This window comes from Sciurus vulgaris, assembly GCF_902686455.1.
Source record: "Sciurus vulgaris genome assembly, chromosome: 7".
Lineage (NCBI taxonomy): Eukaryota > Metazoa > Chordata > Mammalia > Rodentia > Sciuridae > Sciurus > Sciurus vulgaris.
This window is the reverse complement of record NC_136467.1, coordinates 96,983,887-97,004,392: the sequence shown is the minus strand read 5'-3', so window position 1 is coordinate 97,004,392 and position 20,506 is coordinate 96,983,887. Positions and strand designations below refer to the sequence as shown.

The window sequence follows — 20,506 nt, the reverse complement described above, 5'->3', positions numbered from 1 at the left end:
AACTTAAAAGGATAATTATTTTAATTATTCTGCCACACAATGTACTTGCCATCAACATTTCACTTCTGATGTTTTGCTTTTGCTTTTAGGCTTACACATTTTGTTTAGAGATCAAAAATCTAATTTTTATTTCTTGAAGATATTTATTTATTTATTTATTTATTTTTTAAGCCAATCCCCCAAAACCAAAGCTGAATGTTTTCCCTGATAAGTGGATGATGATTTTGAAGATTTTTGAATGTTTTGTTTTACAAATTTTTCTGGCTAATTTATTCTGGTATAATGTGCAGAGGAAGCACTTTCAATATTTAGTGCATCAACATAATTTAGTTAATATCAAAATCATCTTCTATGGATTCAAAATTTCCCTCTTTTTGATAATTTTATATATAATACACATATCTGGACTCTCTAATCCATTTCCTTTTATCTGAATTTATGCAACAATATAATGGTTTAATTACACTTAATATTAGTATATTATATAAACACATAATTTCTCTTACTGCTTTTCCTATTCAAAATATTCTTGTTTATATTCCTAAACCTTAAATTGAATTGATTGGGCTGTGGTGTGGATTTGGCTGTGGTGGTAAGGCACTTGCATAGAACACAAAAGGCTCTGGGTTTGATCTCTAGCACCAATATATAAATAAATAAAAGAGAAATAGATAGATAGATAGACAGATAGATAGATAGTTCGTTCTACGTATTGTCCTATTTGAACTTGTTTGAAATGTGTTCACATTATTTAAATGTTCTATATAGTAAGGGGCCTCAAAATAAGATATGACATCTTCATTAACGTGTTTTTGTGATCTTCAGAGTACGGTACCTTTTTAAAATTTCTGCTCTATTATGGTTCTAAGAAGCCATAGTTGGAATTTTGAGTTATTAGATGCCACGGTTTGAATATCTGTATCCCCTGAAAACTTCATTTTGGAACTTAATTTCCACTGCAAGAGTATTAAAAGGTAGGACTTTCAGGAGGGTTTTAGATCATAAGGGCCACACTGTCATGAAGAGAATAAGCTTGATTATGTGAGTTTTGTCCTTTTTACTCTTCCTGAACATGAGTATACCTAATGTGCCATCTACATGGACTGTCTGGGTCTTCGCCAGACACACAACTTTAAGTAATTTGATCTTAGACTTTATGGACTCCAGAATTCACAAATTTCTGTTCTTTATAAGTTACCTGCTATGTGATAGACAGTAAAAATAAACTAAGATACTTAATGCATTTCCCCTTATGAAGAGATACACATGTAAGAAATATGTAGAGATAAAGCATTTTGATTTGCTGATGTGTTTAATGAAATTACTTTTTTTCAGCATTTAGAATGACTTTGCCAGGGGAACCCCTGCAGAATTATGGTGGAAATGTGTATAATAGAACCATTGTGGAAAGCAGTTAGAAATTTCCTCAGAAAATAAAAGAAATAGAACTAGTATATTATCCAGGAATCCCATTATGTATAAATTCAAGGAAAATGAAATCAGAATGTCAAAGGGGCATCTACATTCCTATGTTCAGTGGCACACTACACATAATAGCCAGAAATGAAAACATCGTAAGTTTCTATCAGTTAATAAATGGATAAAAAAGATGTGAGACAAATACAGAATGGAATAGAATAGGATAGAATCATTTCTATCATAAAAAAGGTGACTTCCTGTCATTTGTAACAATATGGATGAAACTACTGCTCATTATTTTCAGGGAAAAAGCAAGGCACAGAAAGATAAATATCATATGGTCTTGCTTATATGTGGAACTGAAAAAATTGGTCTCATAGAAGTTGAGGTCGAGATTGGTGATTTTAAGAGGCCATGGGGATGAGAGTGTTGATTGATGGATACTAGTTAGGAGTTCTGGCATGGTATCATACAATAGGGTCACGATAATGATAGTGAACTACATTGTTTAAATCTAGAGAGAGAATTTTGAGGTAATGAATAAAATGTTTACTCTAATTTGAACACTATACAATATAAATGTGTGCTGAAACATCATATGGTTCCCCATTAACATATACGATTTTTACATAACAGTTAAAAAAGAATTTAAAGAAGAACATTGATTGTTGTTGGCTATTTATATTTTGACATGCTGGGGGAATATTAATAAATGCCCAAGAGATTTGGAACTAATACAAATCCCTTCAAAAAAATGGAAAAACACTCAGTAAATTATAAATTGACTGTCAAAGTTTGTATCAAGTTATGTGATAACTTACGGTATTAAAAAATCTTATTTTAAAATGAAATATTGGGAATGAATCTGACAAAAGAAGTGAAAGATCTCTTACAATGAAAACTATAGAACACTAAAGAAAGAAATTGAAGAAAACCTTAGAAGATGGAAAGATCTCCCATGTTCTTGGATAGGCAGAATTAATGTTGTCAAAATGGTCATTCTACCAAAGGTGCTATACCAATTCAATGCAATTCCTCTAAAATCCCAATGACATTCCTCATAGAAATAGAGAAAGCATTCATGAACTTCATCTGGAAGAATAAGAGACCTTGAATAGCCAAAACAATCCTGAACATAAAAAGTGAAGCAGGAGGTATCACAATACCAGACATTAAACTATACTACAGAGCAATAGTAACAAAAATGGCATGGTATTGGCACCAAAATAAACAGGCAGACCAATGTACAGAATAGAAGACACAGAGACAAACCCACATAAATACAAATTACTTCATATTAGACAAAGGAGCCAAGAACATACAATAGAGAAAAAGCCTGTTCAATAAATGGTGCTGGCAAAACTGGAAATTCATATGCAGTAAAATGAAATGAAACCTCTATCTCTCACCCTGCACAAAACTCAACTCAAAATGGAATTAGACCAGAGACCCTGCACCAAATAGAAGACAAAGTAGGCCCAAATCTTCATCATGTTGGCTTAGGACCAGACTTCCTTAACAAGGGAATCAGTAAATGGGATGGATTAAAACTAAAAAGTTTTTTTCTCAGCAAAGGATACAATCAAAAATGTGAAGACAGAGCCTACAGAGTGGGAGAAAATCTTTTCCACACGCACTTCAGATAGAGCACTGATCTCCAAAATATAAAGAACTTACAAAATTTTACACCAAAAATACAAAAAGCCCAAGCAATAAATGGGCCAAAAACTGACAGACACTTTACAAAAGAAGATATACAGGTGATTAACAAATACATGAAAAAGTGTTCAACATCTCTAGTAATTACAGAGATGCAAATTAAAACAACTCTAAGATTTCATCTTTCTCCAATTAGAATGACTATTATCAAGAACACAAACAATAATAGATGTTGGTGTGGATGTGGGGAAAAAGGCACACTTTTACATTGCTGGTGGAGTTGCAAATTGGTACAGCCACTCTGGAAAGCAGTATGGAGTTTCCTCAGAAAACTTGGAATGGACCCACCTTTTGATCCAGTTACCCTACTCCTAGTTTTTTACTCAAAGGACTAAAAATTAGCATACTACAGTATCGCAGCCACATCATTGTTTACAGCAGTTCAATTCACAATAGCTAGATTGTGGAACCAACCTAGATGTCCTTCAACAGATGAATTGATAAAGAAACTGTGGTATATATACACAATGGAATGTTATTCAGCTGTAAAGAAGAATAATATGGCATTTGCAGGTAAATGGATGGATTTGGAGAATATCATGCTTACTGAAATAAGCTAATCCCCAACCCAAAGGCCGAATGGTTTCCCTGATAAGTGGATGATGATATATATTGGGGGTGGGGGGTGGGGGTTGAGAGATGAATGGAAGAACTTTAGGTTATGTAAAGGGAAATGAGAGGGAGGAGGGTGGGTATGAAAAATGGTGGAATGAGATAGATAGACATCATTACTCTATGTACATGTATGATTAGACGAATGGTATGAATGTACATCATGCACAACCATAGAATTAAAAAGATGTTCCTCATTTGTGTACAATGAATCAAAATGCAGAAATAAAAAAAAATTTAAAAACAAAAAAAGAGATGATTTGTCAGCATTCCAATTGTTTGTCATTGGATATAATAAAAATATATTTTGTATCTGTAAAAAAAATATTATTTTGTCTTATTTTTGGAAAATACACACTTTGTTCTTTATTAGACTTTTATTAAAAATTAGACTTTTTAAACTTAAAATCTTACAACTGAGATTTTGTTAATAAATTTTGAAAAATGAAATTCATAGAAAATATTTGTTTTCATACCATATTTGTTCCCATTGCTATTGGTAATATTTGGATGAGGACTCTCTGGTAACTCTGCTCTATTTCTCTCCCAAATTTCTGATAGGAAAAACTAGAATCATATTGTTACAGGAAACCGATGTTGAACTGATAAAACATTTTCCCTTTTTCTTTTAAAGTTCATTTGTCACATGCATTAAACTAACTCATACTGACTGGTCCTGATTAGAAGACAGTTGGGAAAGACAACTTAGAATCAATTTAATAGAGCTGTCACTACTTTACAGAGCCAGCAATCATGCATTTTAACAGGTACATAAACTCAAAGAAACATGTTGACAGAAGTGCCTCCACGTGCCTCCCTTTGCTAAGCACAGGAGGTTGTTTGGTGTCTCATTTTTTTCCCGTCTTTCAAAGACCCAATATAAAGTGGGGATTCCACCATAACAAGGGATCCCAGAATGATGGGATTGCTACTTTGAACATTTTTCCAAATGAAAATAGCATGTAGCAAGGAAATTGCAGCACTCATCTCTCACTTTAAAAACATACACAAATCTCTCTTCATCAATTGCACATATTTTTTATTTTGGTGGTGTCTTGGTAACTATGCAAGATTTTAGCATTACGGCCCATTCTACTATGTCCTACTACATCTTTCTCCATAGGAAACTTTAGATCAGATTTTTAAAAAATCTTTCTCAGCTATATGTTTTAATGACTTCATCACTATTAGTCTTTTCACGCAACTGTACTATAAGTAAGTATATATCTTAATGCCAATTTGAGGAAGATGTTAGGAATACAAGAACAAACAATTCAGAAATATTTTTCACATAAGGCTAGTTTTTTAACTTAGTACTGGCTTTAATTTTATGCTTCCTAGGCCTATATCACATGCAATTTATAAAAATTGGCAATAATTAAATTGAGAATACTTTTAAAGTTAACTAGGAATGCCTATTTCAATTGGAACCTACACTTTTCAAATTTTAGCTTCATCTTAAAATCAATGACTTGCAGGGATTCTGATTGATACATGTTTTCAAATCTACTGAACGTTTTTTAAGTGATCATAGTGGAAAAAATAAGAGAACATTTTCTTACTAATATGACTAAGAGTAATTGATCTTTTCCCTTTTATAGAAGTCATATAAGAGAATAAAATAGAAATATCTTTTGGAAAACTGATATAATATACATCTCAGTGTATACATTATTACACTTTTTATACATTTTTAGGGAATTATATACATTTAGGGATTATATACATTTTTTGAATTATAATTTATCATGTGACTAAGCATTGTGTATTCTTGAGAAGTTTCCCAGTTAGACAAAACATGGTGTCTTTTCTTAATGAATATGTGATACAGAATAAATACATTGCTTACATATGTATAGTATCTTTCTGTGTTGTTCATATTTACAAAAAATAATGTATAAGCTCATTGCTTCAGTTTTATAAAATATTTCAAATTTACACATCTGTTTAGTTTTAAATTTGTTGTCTTCAATTTTATTACAACCTTCTGAAAGGCAATTATGTACTTGACCTTCCATACTGGCTAGTTCTGCATTCACAGATTTAACCAGTCTAAGATTGTGTACTATTAAGTCAGGTCTATGATGATAAAAATGTGCACAATTTTTCTTGCATTTAGATCCTAAATAATACAATATATTAACTGTTTGCATGACATTTATTTTTCTGTTAGGTGTGATATGTAACACAGAGATGATTTAAAGTATACAAGAGAATGTGTGTAGTCTATGCCATCTATTTAAGGAACTTGAGCATTGATTGATTTTGGTATTTTCTGAGGTTTGGAACCAATCCCCATCAAATATCAAGAGATATCTATAGTGTTAAATTATAGTGTTAAATACTCAATTTTTTTTTTTTTTTTGGTACTGAGGATTGAACCCAGGGAAGCTTTGCCACTGAGCTACATCCCCAGTTCTTTTTATTTTCTTTTATTTTGAGGCAGGGCCTCATTAAGATACTTAGGAATTTGCTAAGTTGTGGAGGCTGACCTCAAACGTGTGATTCTCCTACCTCAGCCTTCCAAGTCACTGGGATAATAGGCGTGTGCCTCTCGACTTGGTCTCAAAAATTTTTTTGTCATATAGAATGCATTTCCACACTTAGGATTTCCTATGAAATTAACATTAAAATAAAATATTTCTAGATAATTATATGTGATAAAGACGTAAGTACGGTACTGATGTAGGACAGATGAGACTGGATACCCAAGGAATTTTCAGGAAGCAGGTTTATTTAAGCTGCATCAGTCCAGAGGGGCTAACTAATGTTTAAAAATCTCTGGACTCCAAGTCTGGAAATTCTTTTAGATCTATACTCAATAGGGTGGTTACTTGATAGTGGGAGTGGCTGGGAACATGACAGTTACTCTTTGTCCCATATTCTTAGGCTAGACAGGGGTTTCACATGTTTTGTCTGCAAACCTGGCATTTAGAAGAAAGAGGAAGTGTCAAACCACATTGAGCTCTCTGAAGAACTCCTGTGAAACACTGCTGACACTCTTTGTAAAATCTTTCTAACAAGAGGAAAAGCTTAATTATGGTGGGGGTTCTTTTGAGTACCTGGTCTGCCTCAGCATCAATACCATATTATATTAGAAATATTTCTCATTTTATTTATGCATAAAGTAAATTAGAAAAAGATTTTTTAAAAGCAATGCTATAACATTATCCTCATACACTTATTTGGTTGGAAAAAATGTCAAAGGATAATTCAGAAATATATACAAAGGAAAACATAGATACGTAGGTAGATTTTCTTTCCTGGCAATTACTTGATCAAATATTAATTCTATGGAAATGTTTATGATAGAGTTTGGCAAATACTTTTCTGGAAATTGCCAGATAATAAATATTTTAGGTTTCTCAAGCCACATGGTTTCCTTCATTCTTATTCACTTCTGTCATTAAGTAGAAAAGCAAACTGGACAAGGTGGTTCACACCTATAATTCCAGGTTGAGGCAGGAGCATCATGAGTTCAAAGCCAGCCTCAGCAATGGCAAGGCACTAAGCCAACTCAGTGAGAACCTGTCTCTAAATAAAATACAAAATAGAGCTGGGATGTGGCTCTGTGGTCAAGTGCCCCTGAGTTCAATCCCCAGTTACCCCCACCAAAAAAGAAAAGTAACTTTACATAATACATAAGTAAATGGGCATGGTTATGTTTCATTCATCTCTACTAACAGAAACTGGTATTTGGCAACTTGTGGTCCCAAGAGCTTTAGTTTGCCAACCCAGATTTAGAGATATTCCAAGGTTTTGGAGGAGATATAGCTATCCCACCAGGGGTAGTAGTGACAATGTCCAGTTATACTTGATATCTGTATCACTGATGAGAAATCTATACAAAAAGTTCAACAATGATAAGATTACTACTATAAGAGTATCTACACCTAAGTTTTTAAAAATAACTTTTAAAGAAGAAAATAATAATAAATACTAATAATAAATAATAAATAATAATAATAACTGTGTAAAGGAAAGACATATAGATTAATAGAAAATAATAAATACCCTAGAAACTGATCCATATTTGATCCACATATGTATCATCAAATGATTTGTATCCAAGTGTTAGTATGAATCTTTGGACAAGTGATAGATAGGCTTCTAAGCCCATGGCTCTGATATTATTGTATAACCATGTCTTCCTATTTCCCTTTCCTTTGCTGCTAGTAAAATTTATGATTGAGTCTAGAAATAAGACTGCATGATATTTGTCAGCTTAGAAGCTAGGAATAATTTATTTGCTAAGCAAGTAAGATAGTTGTGGAGTTTATGCTAGTATAAATTCAAAAAAATTGAAATAATCACCATGAGGAACATTTTATGAAGCCAGCTCAAAATTAATTAAGGATTTCCTGGAAGAATTAAGAGCTCAATTGAGGGAAAAAAATATGAAACTTACTAGAATAATCCATTATTATGAGTGCTGAAAATACAGTCTGAGAATTGACAAATATGAGTCCAGGATATTAACATTTGCTCCTCCAGATCACCTTTCTGCCCTTGTCCATTTTATTCTAAAAACAATGGAGACCAACTTAGATGACTGACCTTGTTCTCCAGCTACTGAATGGATTTGACCAATAGGAAACACCATGAATAGACCAAATGGCAACAGGAGAATGAGGTTGCCTATATCCCTGTATCTCCATTGTTCAATTTGCCTTTGACTGCCTGTGTCCTAGTCCTAAAGTCATTATCTTTAGGAAGCTGTAAGTTTTCTTCAGGTTCTTTTCTCTGTCCCCTCAGGCCCAGTATTGATAATGGTGATCTGCCATTGTTAATCCCTTCAGGTCTGTACTATTCCTCCCCATTTTCCTTAAACCCTTCCTATATATTTGTAAATAATCTTTCTGTTAATATTTTCTCAAAGATCTAATTGGAATGTTTTATCAATTCCCTAATGTAACCCTGACAAAGGAGTAGATGAATGTATTTGGAGAAGGCCAAATTGATATAAATTGATTAAAGGCCAATTGTGTCTAAATTGATTAGGGAGGAGTAAAACTGGAGAGACCAGGAGATCTGAATGAGGTAAAAATCAGTCTTTGCAATTGGAGGGAGGTTATATAAAGTGGGAAGGCTATGTTCATACGGAAATCCTTGGATTTTATTTCTTGCTAGTGTATTTGTGTCCTGATTATTTTCCAAGGGTAACTATTGGGTGAATTGTTTGAGAGGAAAAATTTTAGGGAGAATACCACATGTAAATTTATAATTAAATTTGCTGGATTATTTTTAGAAACCTTATAAAAATCTCATGATATTAAACATATCAATGATTTGGTCTTTCACATTACTAAGTTGCAAGCCACAAATTATACACTTAAAGTGTTTTAAGTACCATGTGTTTCTTCTAAAGCAGAAATGCACTGCAGCAGGAGATTCCTGAACACGCATACTAGGATGAAGTTCCCATTTAGACCATTCTGAAGAAGTCCTGCTCTCTTCCTTTAAATGTATATACCAAAAAGTATAAATTTCTTATTTTTTATTATTAGTATTTCTTATTTCTTTAACTTTGCTGCCACAATTTAACACTTAAAATTCCCAAAGATAAAATGTCTTTAAATTATGAATTCCTTTTTTCTACTAATTACAATTTTTTTTAAACTTTGTCTTTTTCTTTTTATAACCCCATGAATTTGATAGTAATTACAAGGGGAGAGGACATTAGTAATTTTGAAAGTTCTTGAAAGTGAGAAATTTAAGAAAATTGACTGGTTAATTATTCAAGATTCTGAATTCAAATTCACGTGAGTTATTATCTCCCTAATTTTTTTTGTATAATGTTATTGGTTCATAAAGGACATGAATTTAATGTGTATTGAATTATATACAATGGAAGACTCACAGATTTAAATTTTAATAAGATCACCCAATGAATTTCCCTTGATTCCTTTATTTTTCTCATTAAAAATAATCAGTCCCAAAGATAATGTTAAGAAGAGTACATTATATTGTGTTCGACCTACAAAGAAGCTATTTCAAGAAATGAGAATAATAAAAGTTATTCCTAAACTTTGAAAGCTGTGTTGTAATGAATTGAACTAGTTCACTTTCCGATTGCTTGCCAGCAGTCTAGCCATCTCCCACAAACTCCTGTATTGATCTGGTAGCCTTTGTGGCAGTGCATAAAGAATAACCATCTGTGTCGGGTACAGCAGCAGGTGCCATCCCCATTGAACTGGTTGCTGCCCTGATCACTGTGAGGCTGTTTAGAGCATCTGGTGACTGTGACATGCTTTCTTTTCTGTAGAAAAGAAACTAATTTTTAAGTTTACTGAACAGAAACCGAGAAACTCACCAGAAATCATCAGTTGTTGAGTTGCAAGGATGGATTCCTGTGATGGTGAAGTAAGAGATCCAGTGATGGAAAGACTCTGGCCTGCAGCAGGAGATTCCTGAACACGCATACTAGGATGAAGTTCCCATTTAGACCATTCTGAAGAAGTCCTGCTCTCTTCCTTTAAATCAGGTGTTGAGGTCAGATAGTCCAAATAATACGGCCAATCTGGTCTAATTAGAGACATGGGTAAAGAGGTCTGTACTGGAACTGGTTCAGTTGCTGTCACTGTATAAAATCCAACACTAGGAGTTACTTCTGCAAAGTCAGGTACTGAGTCTGTATATAGCAGTCGATTGCTTTTGAGGTCATTTGAATGTATGATTTCTTTTAAAGTTACATCAGAATACTGTTGTAAATTTAGTTCAAAATCTAGAGAGCTATCGCTTGTGTGAAGTTTGAACAATTGATGAGATACTTTACCCTCTTCCATGTCCAAAAAACTGTCTTGATTTAGTGCCTCAGTGGGACCCGTAGTTACACTGTATTTTCCTAATCTCAATAGTTTAGAAATGTTTTCTGATACGGACAAATCATCAGTAGTCAGTTTTGAAGTCAAATCAGAATACATCAAGTCTGCAGACATAGTTTGGGAAGATATGATGGATAAACAAGTTCCATTAGGACATAAATTAACATCTAAATTACTTGATAGGGTAATGGATTCTTCCAAGGATGAAAATAAAATGGTTCTTTTTGCACTCTTTTTAGACGGAAACAAAGATGACAGTTCTGTGAATGCTACTGATGGTATTATTTCAGTGTGAGGAGAAAAAGAATGCCCAGAAGTGATAGTTTGAGTTCCCATTAGTGCATACCAGCTGGCTAATATCGTTGAGTTCATCCAGAATGTCTCATAACAGTGGGACTGTTTGCTATGCAAAACCTGATCTGAGAATTCATGAGAGGATTTTATTTCAGTCATAGAACATGTTGCACATGTTTGGCTTAATTCACTTAAAGAATCAGCAGCCTGTGATTTGATGTTTGTGAGTCTCTGGTTGCTAGATGCTTCAGTAATAACCCGATATTCACTGGGAACGGGGGCTTGTGTACTGAATTGGTGCAGAGTTGATGAGTTTAAGATGGCTACCTGTTTGGATGTAATTATCTTAGCAGGAAAAATGGGAGATATTGAGGGGTTCAGCAATCTCCAGTGCTTTCTTCTTGAAATTAAGGAAACAGCTGAATATTCTTCAATATCCTCTTGAGCCCTCCTAGAGACAATTGGAGGTACACTTGTGGAAGCAGTTGTGAGCAGGAATCCATGGGAGAGTAATGAGTGCCTGTTTAACTTAATATCAGCTCCTGGAATGCTACTAATTACTGAATTCATTGTGGCAGCAGAAAAGGCAACAGTCTGATAGTCCTCAAATAATGAATATGGTGTGGGAAAAATAAAATCTGTCATTAAGGAAGAGATGATAAATGGGGTCCTTGCTCCCTGATGAGGAAAAAAAAATGCTGGTGTAGTCGCTGAAGTTTGGATAGGCATATGTGATGCAGATGTTTGGCCCAAGACAATTTGTGCTGGATCATGAACACCAAAATTCAGAAATTGAGAGGAGGAAACATCTGTGGAAGAAAGAAGACTCTGTTTTACTGAAAGCTCTCTAGTGGAAATCAGTTCTTTGAGTAAATAGCTTTCAAAACTATGCCAATACTTAATGCTGCCAAACCAGTGGTTGCAACAACATCATGCTTGAAAATATCAGTCTGCATTGGAGCTTCAGAAAGGAGAAGGCAAAAAAGAAATCAGAAAAGTTAATTAAAAATGAATAACTTTAGCCCCAGGCTCAATCTTTAGCAAATTGTACTGCTACCTCACACCTATTATATGCAGACAGATTTGGCTCTGTAAATCACATTTCTAATAAAAGTGTGCAAAGAAGTTTAGTGACTTCACAAACTGCATAACTGCAAAGTATCCTATTATTCACATTTCATGGAAAGGTCTAAATAAAACAATGATGTTATACAAAATTGACATTCTTAATCAAATGACTCCTTTGAATTACAAAACTAAAAACTAAAATTCCTTGTCACAGATAGAACTGATGAATATTTGAACTATTTGGTCAGAAATATTCAAAATTTTTTTTACTTTTTCAACAATAAAATATATTTTTTACATTTGATAACATTCTATTTTGACTTATTCTTTAAGAGAACATATATCATATAAACAAAAAATAGAACAAGATACCTTTCCGTTTAGAATATACAATATTCAAAAACACTTTTTAATGAACAAGAAATATCTTCGTAAGGACTGCAATTCTAACTGATTATTCTGAGTGACACTTTCTATATGGAGAGTGAATTTGGAATTGAACATGCAATCTACTTAAAATCTGACATCATTTGATTTACTCTTAAATCATAGCACGTATCAGTAGAGACTCAAGTTGTTAACATACTTCAAAATAGGAAAATAAACAGTTATTTGTTTCTGAGAGTTTTTCAAGGAAATTAGTGAGAATAAATCTACATATAACAATTCAGAGGACATTAAATGAAGACATAATGAGGCAAGCAGTACAAGGTCTTTTTCCAAAAGATTTACTGATAGGTAAAACAAAATGTGCTGGTGTTGGAGTCCAGTTATTTACCAAAATTTACACATCAGAATAAAGATTGTTAACATCTTTTTCACTTATCCAGAAAAACGTACTTATTAGCAAGGACATTAATATGCTTAAAACCTAAAACAGGTCATGTAATTAAGAAGAATTCTCTACTTGGCACCCCTAAAAAAAAAAAACCCGTATCTTGGAAAAATTTAAAAAAAATGAAGTAACTCTGAAAGTAGGTTTTCAATATGTAACTTTTTAAAACTCAAACTTCATATTTCATTTACTTCTACTTACCTTCATTGCTCAGGTAAGTATTCATTATGGCCCATATTTTTGTAGCCTTTGCAGATGGGAAGGTACTGACCAAGATCTCAGAAGGAGGCACTGTATATATTTGTTTAAAAATGACATCTGGGCTTGGAAAGATGAGAGGTGAACTGGTGATGCTGCTTATTTCATCATCACAAAGAAGTGCAGTGGAGCAGCTCTGGAAAGGATAATTACCATAATTAAATTAAACTCAAAGTTTCTTTGTTCCTAAGAGAGATTTTTTGAAGTTTATTTTCAGGTCCATTTTGCATTCTTGTAGTTACGTTAGATAGTGTAAATCATCACCTTATTTTACTTAAAATTAAATCTCTTAAGCAAATTTTATCCCTATTTCAAAATTAGTTAAATCTTTCAAATTTGAGATATACTCAATTGAATGTCTACATTTGTTCTTAGTTCCTTTAATTTCAACCCAAAACACTTCCTCATATTTTCTTTGGGAATATGTTTTCCCCTGAGAAATTTGTACTTTTAGCAATCAATATGGATATAGGAGCTACATAATAAATTGTAAACCTTTTGCTTTAGAGGTTATATTTAGATGAAAGCCAATAAGAATGCCATAATTATAAAAGATAATGAAAACATGTCTGTGGTGTTCAAATAATTTTATTTCATACTGGTTTACAGAATAAATTGGCTTCTATGTTTTAGTTTGACATGAGTAGTCTATTTCTGTCATTTTCTTATAAAATAATTTCCATAGAAAGCAATTGATTTTAGCACATTGCAAAGAGTAATTTCATGCATACATAAATAAATGCAAATGGATCAAGGAAATTCTCTCCAAAAAGTAGAGGTTTGGTGGGGAATGAGTACTGGAGATTGAACTCAGGGACACTCAACCACTGAGCCACATCCCCAACCCTATTATGTATTTTATTTAGAGACAGAATCTCACTGAGTTGCTTAGCCCCTCACTGTTGCTGAGGTTGGCTTTGAACTCTGATTCCTCCTGCCTCAGCCTCCCAAGCCTCTGGGATTACAGGCATGTGGGATTTAAAACATAGTTATATAAATATTTTGATCTTTAGTTAAGTACAATTTTGAAGTTATTTAAAAATACAACTACATGTCTAGTTCCCAATAAACCTATAACTAAAAGATTTCCCCAATTTACTGCTTTAGCCTTTGTCCAAGATTGTATTTACTTTTCACAAAACTTAGGTCTTGCTTTATATATATTATATATATATATATATATATATATATTTTTTTTTTTTTTTTTTTTTTTGCTTCAGAGTTTATATTCTGCATTCACTTTCAACTTATACCTGAAAGTTTCTATAAAGGTTAAAGGATTCATGATGTTAGATAATTGCTTTAAAAAAAATCTAACATGTAAAAAAATAGTCCAAAGGGAATCTGAAAGCAATATAAGAAACAATAAGAAAAAAGAAAAAAGGAATATTATTCCATACTTTAATGATCAAAATATTTTTCCTTTTCTCAAGGCTAAGCTGTAGGTCATGGAAATATTTCATAGATTAATGAAAGTACACATGAAATCAGGGTAGAGACCAGAATGTCAGAATGACTCTGTACTAGTTTATAGTAAAAATGTGATTATTACATGTCTCATAAATGCTTATATGCTCCTGGCCATCTCTTTTTTCTCAAATCCTAATCAGAAACCATTATTAACCACCATGAGGAATCACCACCACAGAGTTAGGGAATCAATAAAGTTCCCATGATCAACAAGCTACTCAACAATCACATGTATCCTTAACATACATTAGATCAGAACATGTACAATTAGGTGATTCAAATACTCAGTGGAAGGACATTTGAGTCCAGCAGTCAGGAAGTCATACTTCCTCCTTCCAGTGTATACACAGACTTGTGTACTTAGTCTCAAGTGCTGTTCGTAGGATATGATCTCAAAATTGATTTTGTTTTCCCAATTTTAAGCTTGATACCAAATATTTTATTCTATTCTCTATTCTCCAAGTATTAGTAACAAGCAACTCATCAAATACATCTATTTTTAACCTTATGATCCTCCACGTAGATTTTAATATTTTGACCTCTTTTCTCTCTCCATGTATGTTTATATGATACATATCTATATATGTGTGTATGTACATACATATATATATGCATATATAAATACATATTATGTGTTTTAATATATTTATTGGATATCATTATGAATATGGGATACATATTTGATGTTAATACATTTATGTATGATATATATACCTTAAAACCTGCAAATGCAATCTACCCTAAAGAAATTCCTCTATTCTTCCTTATTAAATCTCAAACTGTGTGGGAAAGCTTACTACATATTCACTAAACCTATTATTATTATTATCATCATCATCATTATTATTATTATTATTATTATTTTGGTGTTGCCGGGAATTGAACCCAGGACCTTGTGAGTGTAGAACAAGAACTCTACCAACTGAGTTATATCCCCAGCCCCTACAGTAAACCTATTTCCTTCCTTTGGACTGCAAGCATCAGTTGTTTTGTGTGTATGTATAACTGTGTGAGTCCTAACCAATGGTCATGAAATGTGCCACTTTCTGATAGATTCATAAAAGTCTGTGGTGTGTGATCCTCCAGACTCTTCTCATATATAGTGACACACAAAGTCCTGTATTAAACATGGCAAAGCAACAGGAAGTAGCCTTGGGGCCAAAACGCTAGAGAAAATTGGGGTAGTGGGATCATTCCTTAACATTGTAAAGGCCATCTACGCTAAGCCCATGGCCAATATCATTCTAAATGGTGAAAAACTGAAAGCATTCCCCTTAAAAACTGGAACAAGGCAGGGATGCCCTCTTTCACCACTTCTATTCAACATCGTCCTTGAGACTCTAGCCAGAGCAATTAAACAAACCAAAGAAATTAAAGGGATACGAATTGGAAAAGAAGAACTCAAACTATCCCTGTTTGCTGATGACATGATTATATATTTAGAGGATCCTGGAAATTCCACCAGAAAACTCTTAGAACTCATAAGTGAATTCAGTAAAGTAGCAGGTTACAAGATCAAAGCTCATAAATCCAATGCATTTTTATACATAAGCGATGAATCTTCAGAAAGAGAAATTAGGAAAACTAGCCCATTCACGATAGCATCGAAAAAAATAAAATACTTGGGAATCAATCTCACAAAAGAGGTGAAAGACTTCTACAATGAGAACTACAGAACACTAAAGAAAGAAATTAAAGAAAACCTTAGAAGATGGAAAGATCTTCCATGTTCTTGGATAGGCAGAATTAATATTGTCAAAATGGCCATACTACCAAAAGTGCTATACAGATTCAAAGCAATTCCAATTAAAATCCCAATGGTGTAACTTACAGAAATAGAGCAAGCAATTATGAAATTCATCTAGAAGGATAAGAAACCCAGAATAGCTAAAGCAATCCTCAGTAGAAAGAGCAAAGCAGGGGGTATCGCAATACCAGATCTTCAACTCTATTACAAAGCGATAGTAAAAAAAACGGCATGGTATTGGTACGAAAATAGACAGGTAGATCAATGGTACAGAATAGAGGACATGGACACAAACCCAAATAAATACAATTTTCTCATACTAGACAAAGGTGCCAAAAACATACAATGGAGAAAAGATAGCCTCTTCAACAAATGGTGCTGGGAAAACTGGAAATCCATATGCAACAGAATGAAACTAAATCCCTATCTCTCACCCTGCACAAAACTCAACTCAAAATGGATCAAGGACCTCGGAATCAGACCAGAGACCCTGCATCTTATAGAAGAAAAAGTAGGTCCAAACCTTCAACTTGTTGGCTTAGGATCAGACTTCCTTAACAGGATTCCCATAGCACAAGAAATAAAAGCAAGAATCAACAACTGCGATAGAGTCAAACTAAAAAGCTTTCTCTCAGCAAAGGAAACTATCAGTAATGTGAAGAGAGAGCCTACAGAGTGGGAGAATACCTTTGCCACTCATACTTCAGATAGAGCACTAATTTCCAGAAAGTATAAAGAACTCAAAAAACTCTACACCAAGAATACAAATAATCCAATCAACAAATGGGCTAAGGAAATGAACAGACACTTCACAGAAGAAGATGTACAAGCAATCAACAGATATATGAAAAAATGTTCAACATCTCTAGTAATAAGAGAAATGAAAATCAAAACTACCCTAAGATTTCATCTCACCCCAATTAGAATGGCGATTATCAAGAACACAAGCAACAATAGGTGTTGGCGAGGATGTGGGGAAAAAGGTACACTCATACATTGCTGATGGGGTTGCAAATTAGTGCAGCCACTCTGGAAAGCAGTATGGAGATTCCTCAGAAAGCTTGGAATGGAACTACCATTTGACCCAGCTATCCCACTCCTTGGTCTATACCCAAAGGACTTAAAATCAGCATACTACAGAGATACAGCCACATCAATGTTCATAGCTGCTCAATTCACTATAGCCAGATTGTGGCTATAGTGATGCCCTAGATGCCCTTCAGTTGATGAATGGATAAAGAAACTGTGGTGTATATATATATATATATATATATATATATATATATATATATATATATATATATATATACAATGGAATATTACTCCTCCATGAAGAATGATAAAATTATGGCATTTGCAGGCAAATGGATGAAATTGGAGGATATCATGCTAAGTGAGATAAGCCAATCTCAAAAAACTAAAGGACGAATGATCTCGCTGATAAGCGGATGAGGACATATAAGCGGGTGTAGGAGGGGTTAGTGTTAGGGTTAGGGTTAGGTTTAGGGTTAGGGATAAGGAGGGTGGTAAGAATGGAGGAAGGAAGGACTGTATAAAGGGAAAAGAGGGGTGGGAGGGGTGGGTTGGAAGGGGAAAAAATAACAGAATGAGTGAAACAACATTGCCATATGTAAATTTATGATTTTTAATTAAAATAAATAAAAAAAAGAAAAGAAAAAAAAAGAAAGAGAGAAACTGGAGTCAGAGAACTTCATTTGGAGTTCATATGAATAAAGAATAAATTTCTGTTGTATTCAAATACTGTTGTTTTGAAGGTTATTGTGATCACAGCTGTCATTGCCCTAATAGACCAACTTTTACCTCATCTGCCCTTTCTGATCACATTCTCCATTACCTAAAATGAAGATAAGTTGAGCCAAAGCACCTCAAAATGATTGCACATTTCTTCTTGTGTAATCACTTGATTGCACATGAAGCATGTAAGAAGCATGTATGTGTTAACTCATAAACCTTTAATTTGATACTTCTATTTCTTAACTTCATGGTTACTATAGTTTACTAACTTTTTCGATGTAACTCTCATTCCTTTATAAATGCACCTTGCAAACAGGTATTTAGTGCCTGATTGAAATAGCATAATGAGGTGCTGATATTTATTGAGAACTGAATAGGTTTCAGGATGATTATAGATATTTCTACAAAATGTCACAACTTAAAAATTATCTTTCTGAGTCTATATTTGAGGAAAAGCAAGGAGAAAGTTCTTTTGAATCAGAGTTTTATGAGAATCTGATCACCTGCTTTCTCATGGACTTGGGTTGCCCTGCATGTCTTCATTTAGTATTCAGTGATGAATATACAAGTGGCAGTGATGGTCATAAGTGACTATCAATTTCCAGAGGGAACTGGCCAACTGGATAGATAAAATTTTTCACATTTTATAGCTTAACTTTAGAAAAGGAATCAAAATTTTGAATTAGTTTGTTGGAACAACAACAAAGTGGGCAACTAAAGAGGAAAAGGTAGAAGTGACGTCTTAGACATGGCCAAGAACCAGGTAACGCAGGCTGCTGTTTATTTGTCAGTTGTTTAAATTGGAATTAATTCTAAGACATGGGACGCCACTGGAATATATAGAGCAAGAAAGTGATGTGGTATAATTTACATAATAAAAAATCATTACAGAAACGTGTTCTTAAAGGAGATTGGTGTGGTTGGAAGAATGAAAGCTGGTATATTGATTGAAAGCTCACAGTGATCTAGGAAATAGATGAATAAAAACCATCTGGGAGTGGAAATAGTGGAGAGTGTGCAGAAAGTTTTCATTCAAGAGGTATTTGGAAGGCAGAGACCATAATACATGTTGAAGGACTAGAACCATGAGGTGAGAATAAAATTAATGAATGATTCCTAAGTTTTTATTTCAATGGATGAGATGACTAATGAAGCCATTTACTAATTTAAAGATCAGTAAAGGCCAGTTATAGATTGGGGCTATATCAGGATTTCTTAATAAATACATTAAATTTGAGAAGCATATTAGCTTCCAGTAACAAGTTAAAAATATGAGTCTCTCCTGAGGCAGAATAATCCTTAAATCATTTCAATGAAGTAAGAAGTATGGTTTAAAAGAAACCTGCATTAACTTATAGAACTTTTTGCTAATTCTCTGATCATATAGAGAGAAAATGGCAGAGCCAAGATTCCAACCAACCAGTGAGAATTCATGACCCACATTCACAACCACTAAACTTTCTTTTGGTCTCCTGGATCATCTCCAAGATTTTCTTTGAACAGTTCTATTCTACACTTGCTTATTTTAGAGAACAAAAATGAAATAAGCTTCTACTCTAACAGTTTAACAAACAACTAACAATTAGATTTAATCATCACCAACCAAGTAAATAGTGTTTATTACCTCAATGGGTTCACATTCTAGTGGAGTATTATTTTGCTTTCTATTGAAATAACATTTAAAGATGTAATCATATGCCTCATTCTTATTTTCTAGTGAAAATGTGAATATATGATATAGAAAATGTTTGTAATTAATTTAAAATCTATACTACGGTAATTTAACCTATGCTTCTCAGAACTGGAAGGATATATTTGTAGAGTTTATTAAACTAATTGAAATTTACAACTCTATCAAAATATGCAGTATTGTTTATACATAGAAGTGCCTACCTAATTTGTGTGGGCCAGCGCAGAATGAAAACAGGGAGCCCCTTATTGAAAAGCGATTAAGTATTTCAGTTCAGTGACAACAGAACAGCAAGTTAAGAGGCTATTTGTGTGACTGTGTGTGCATGTGTGTGCTCATGCATGCACAGGGAACAGGTAGATCTTAAGGGGAAGGTTCTGTGCAACTTAGGTCACACACCTATGATGTTAGTCTGCTTATTAATACTACTTTGTGTTATGTAACACTAATCTACCACTTTGCTCTTTGAAATATTTTTCAGGATGGGTATTTTTCTTCTTAAAATAAAAATCCATTTGAAAATTAGAAGAAACATTTCTAATATCAGTATGCTAAGTTCATGGAGTGGTTTTCACTGCCGAATTATAAAGAAAAATTCAAGCACAGGGAGCAATATAAAGTAACTCAACAAATCAGTTTTTAAGTATAGGCTTAGTTTCTCCATCAATTACAGTTCCAGACAGTAACAAACTCTTCATAGGTGTGCACCACAGTGAAATTTTCAATTTATGCTTATTGGAATTATCATATATTTTAGGAAAGATTTAGCGAAGTTCTTTTAAATAATTTCTGATTTTTGGCAAATTTTACATCAT

At 33.4% G+C, this 20,506-nt stretch overlaps 1 protein-coding gene across 1 annotated transcript in view; it reads right to left on the bottom strand.

Annotated features, from left to right (window-relative positions):
* EYS (eyes shut homolog) overlaps positions 1 to 20,506 on the bottom strand; it is a gene marked incomplete at its 5' end in the record, with an annotated part of 1,696,555 nt that overhangs the window by 750,562 nt on the left and 925,487 nt on the right. The window contains 3 exon segments of the mRNA XM_079147376.1: positions 10,064 to 11,758; positions 11,761 to 11,829; positions 12,973 to 13,165. Of these exon segments, the coding sequence (XP_079003502.1) occupies positions 10,064 to 11,758; positions 11,761 to 11,829; positions 12,973 to 13,165 (1,957 nt within the window).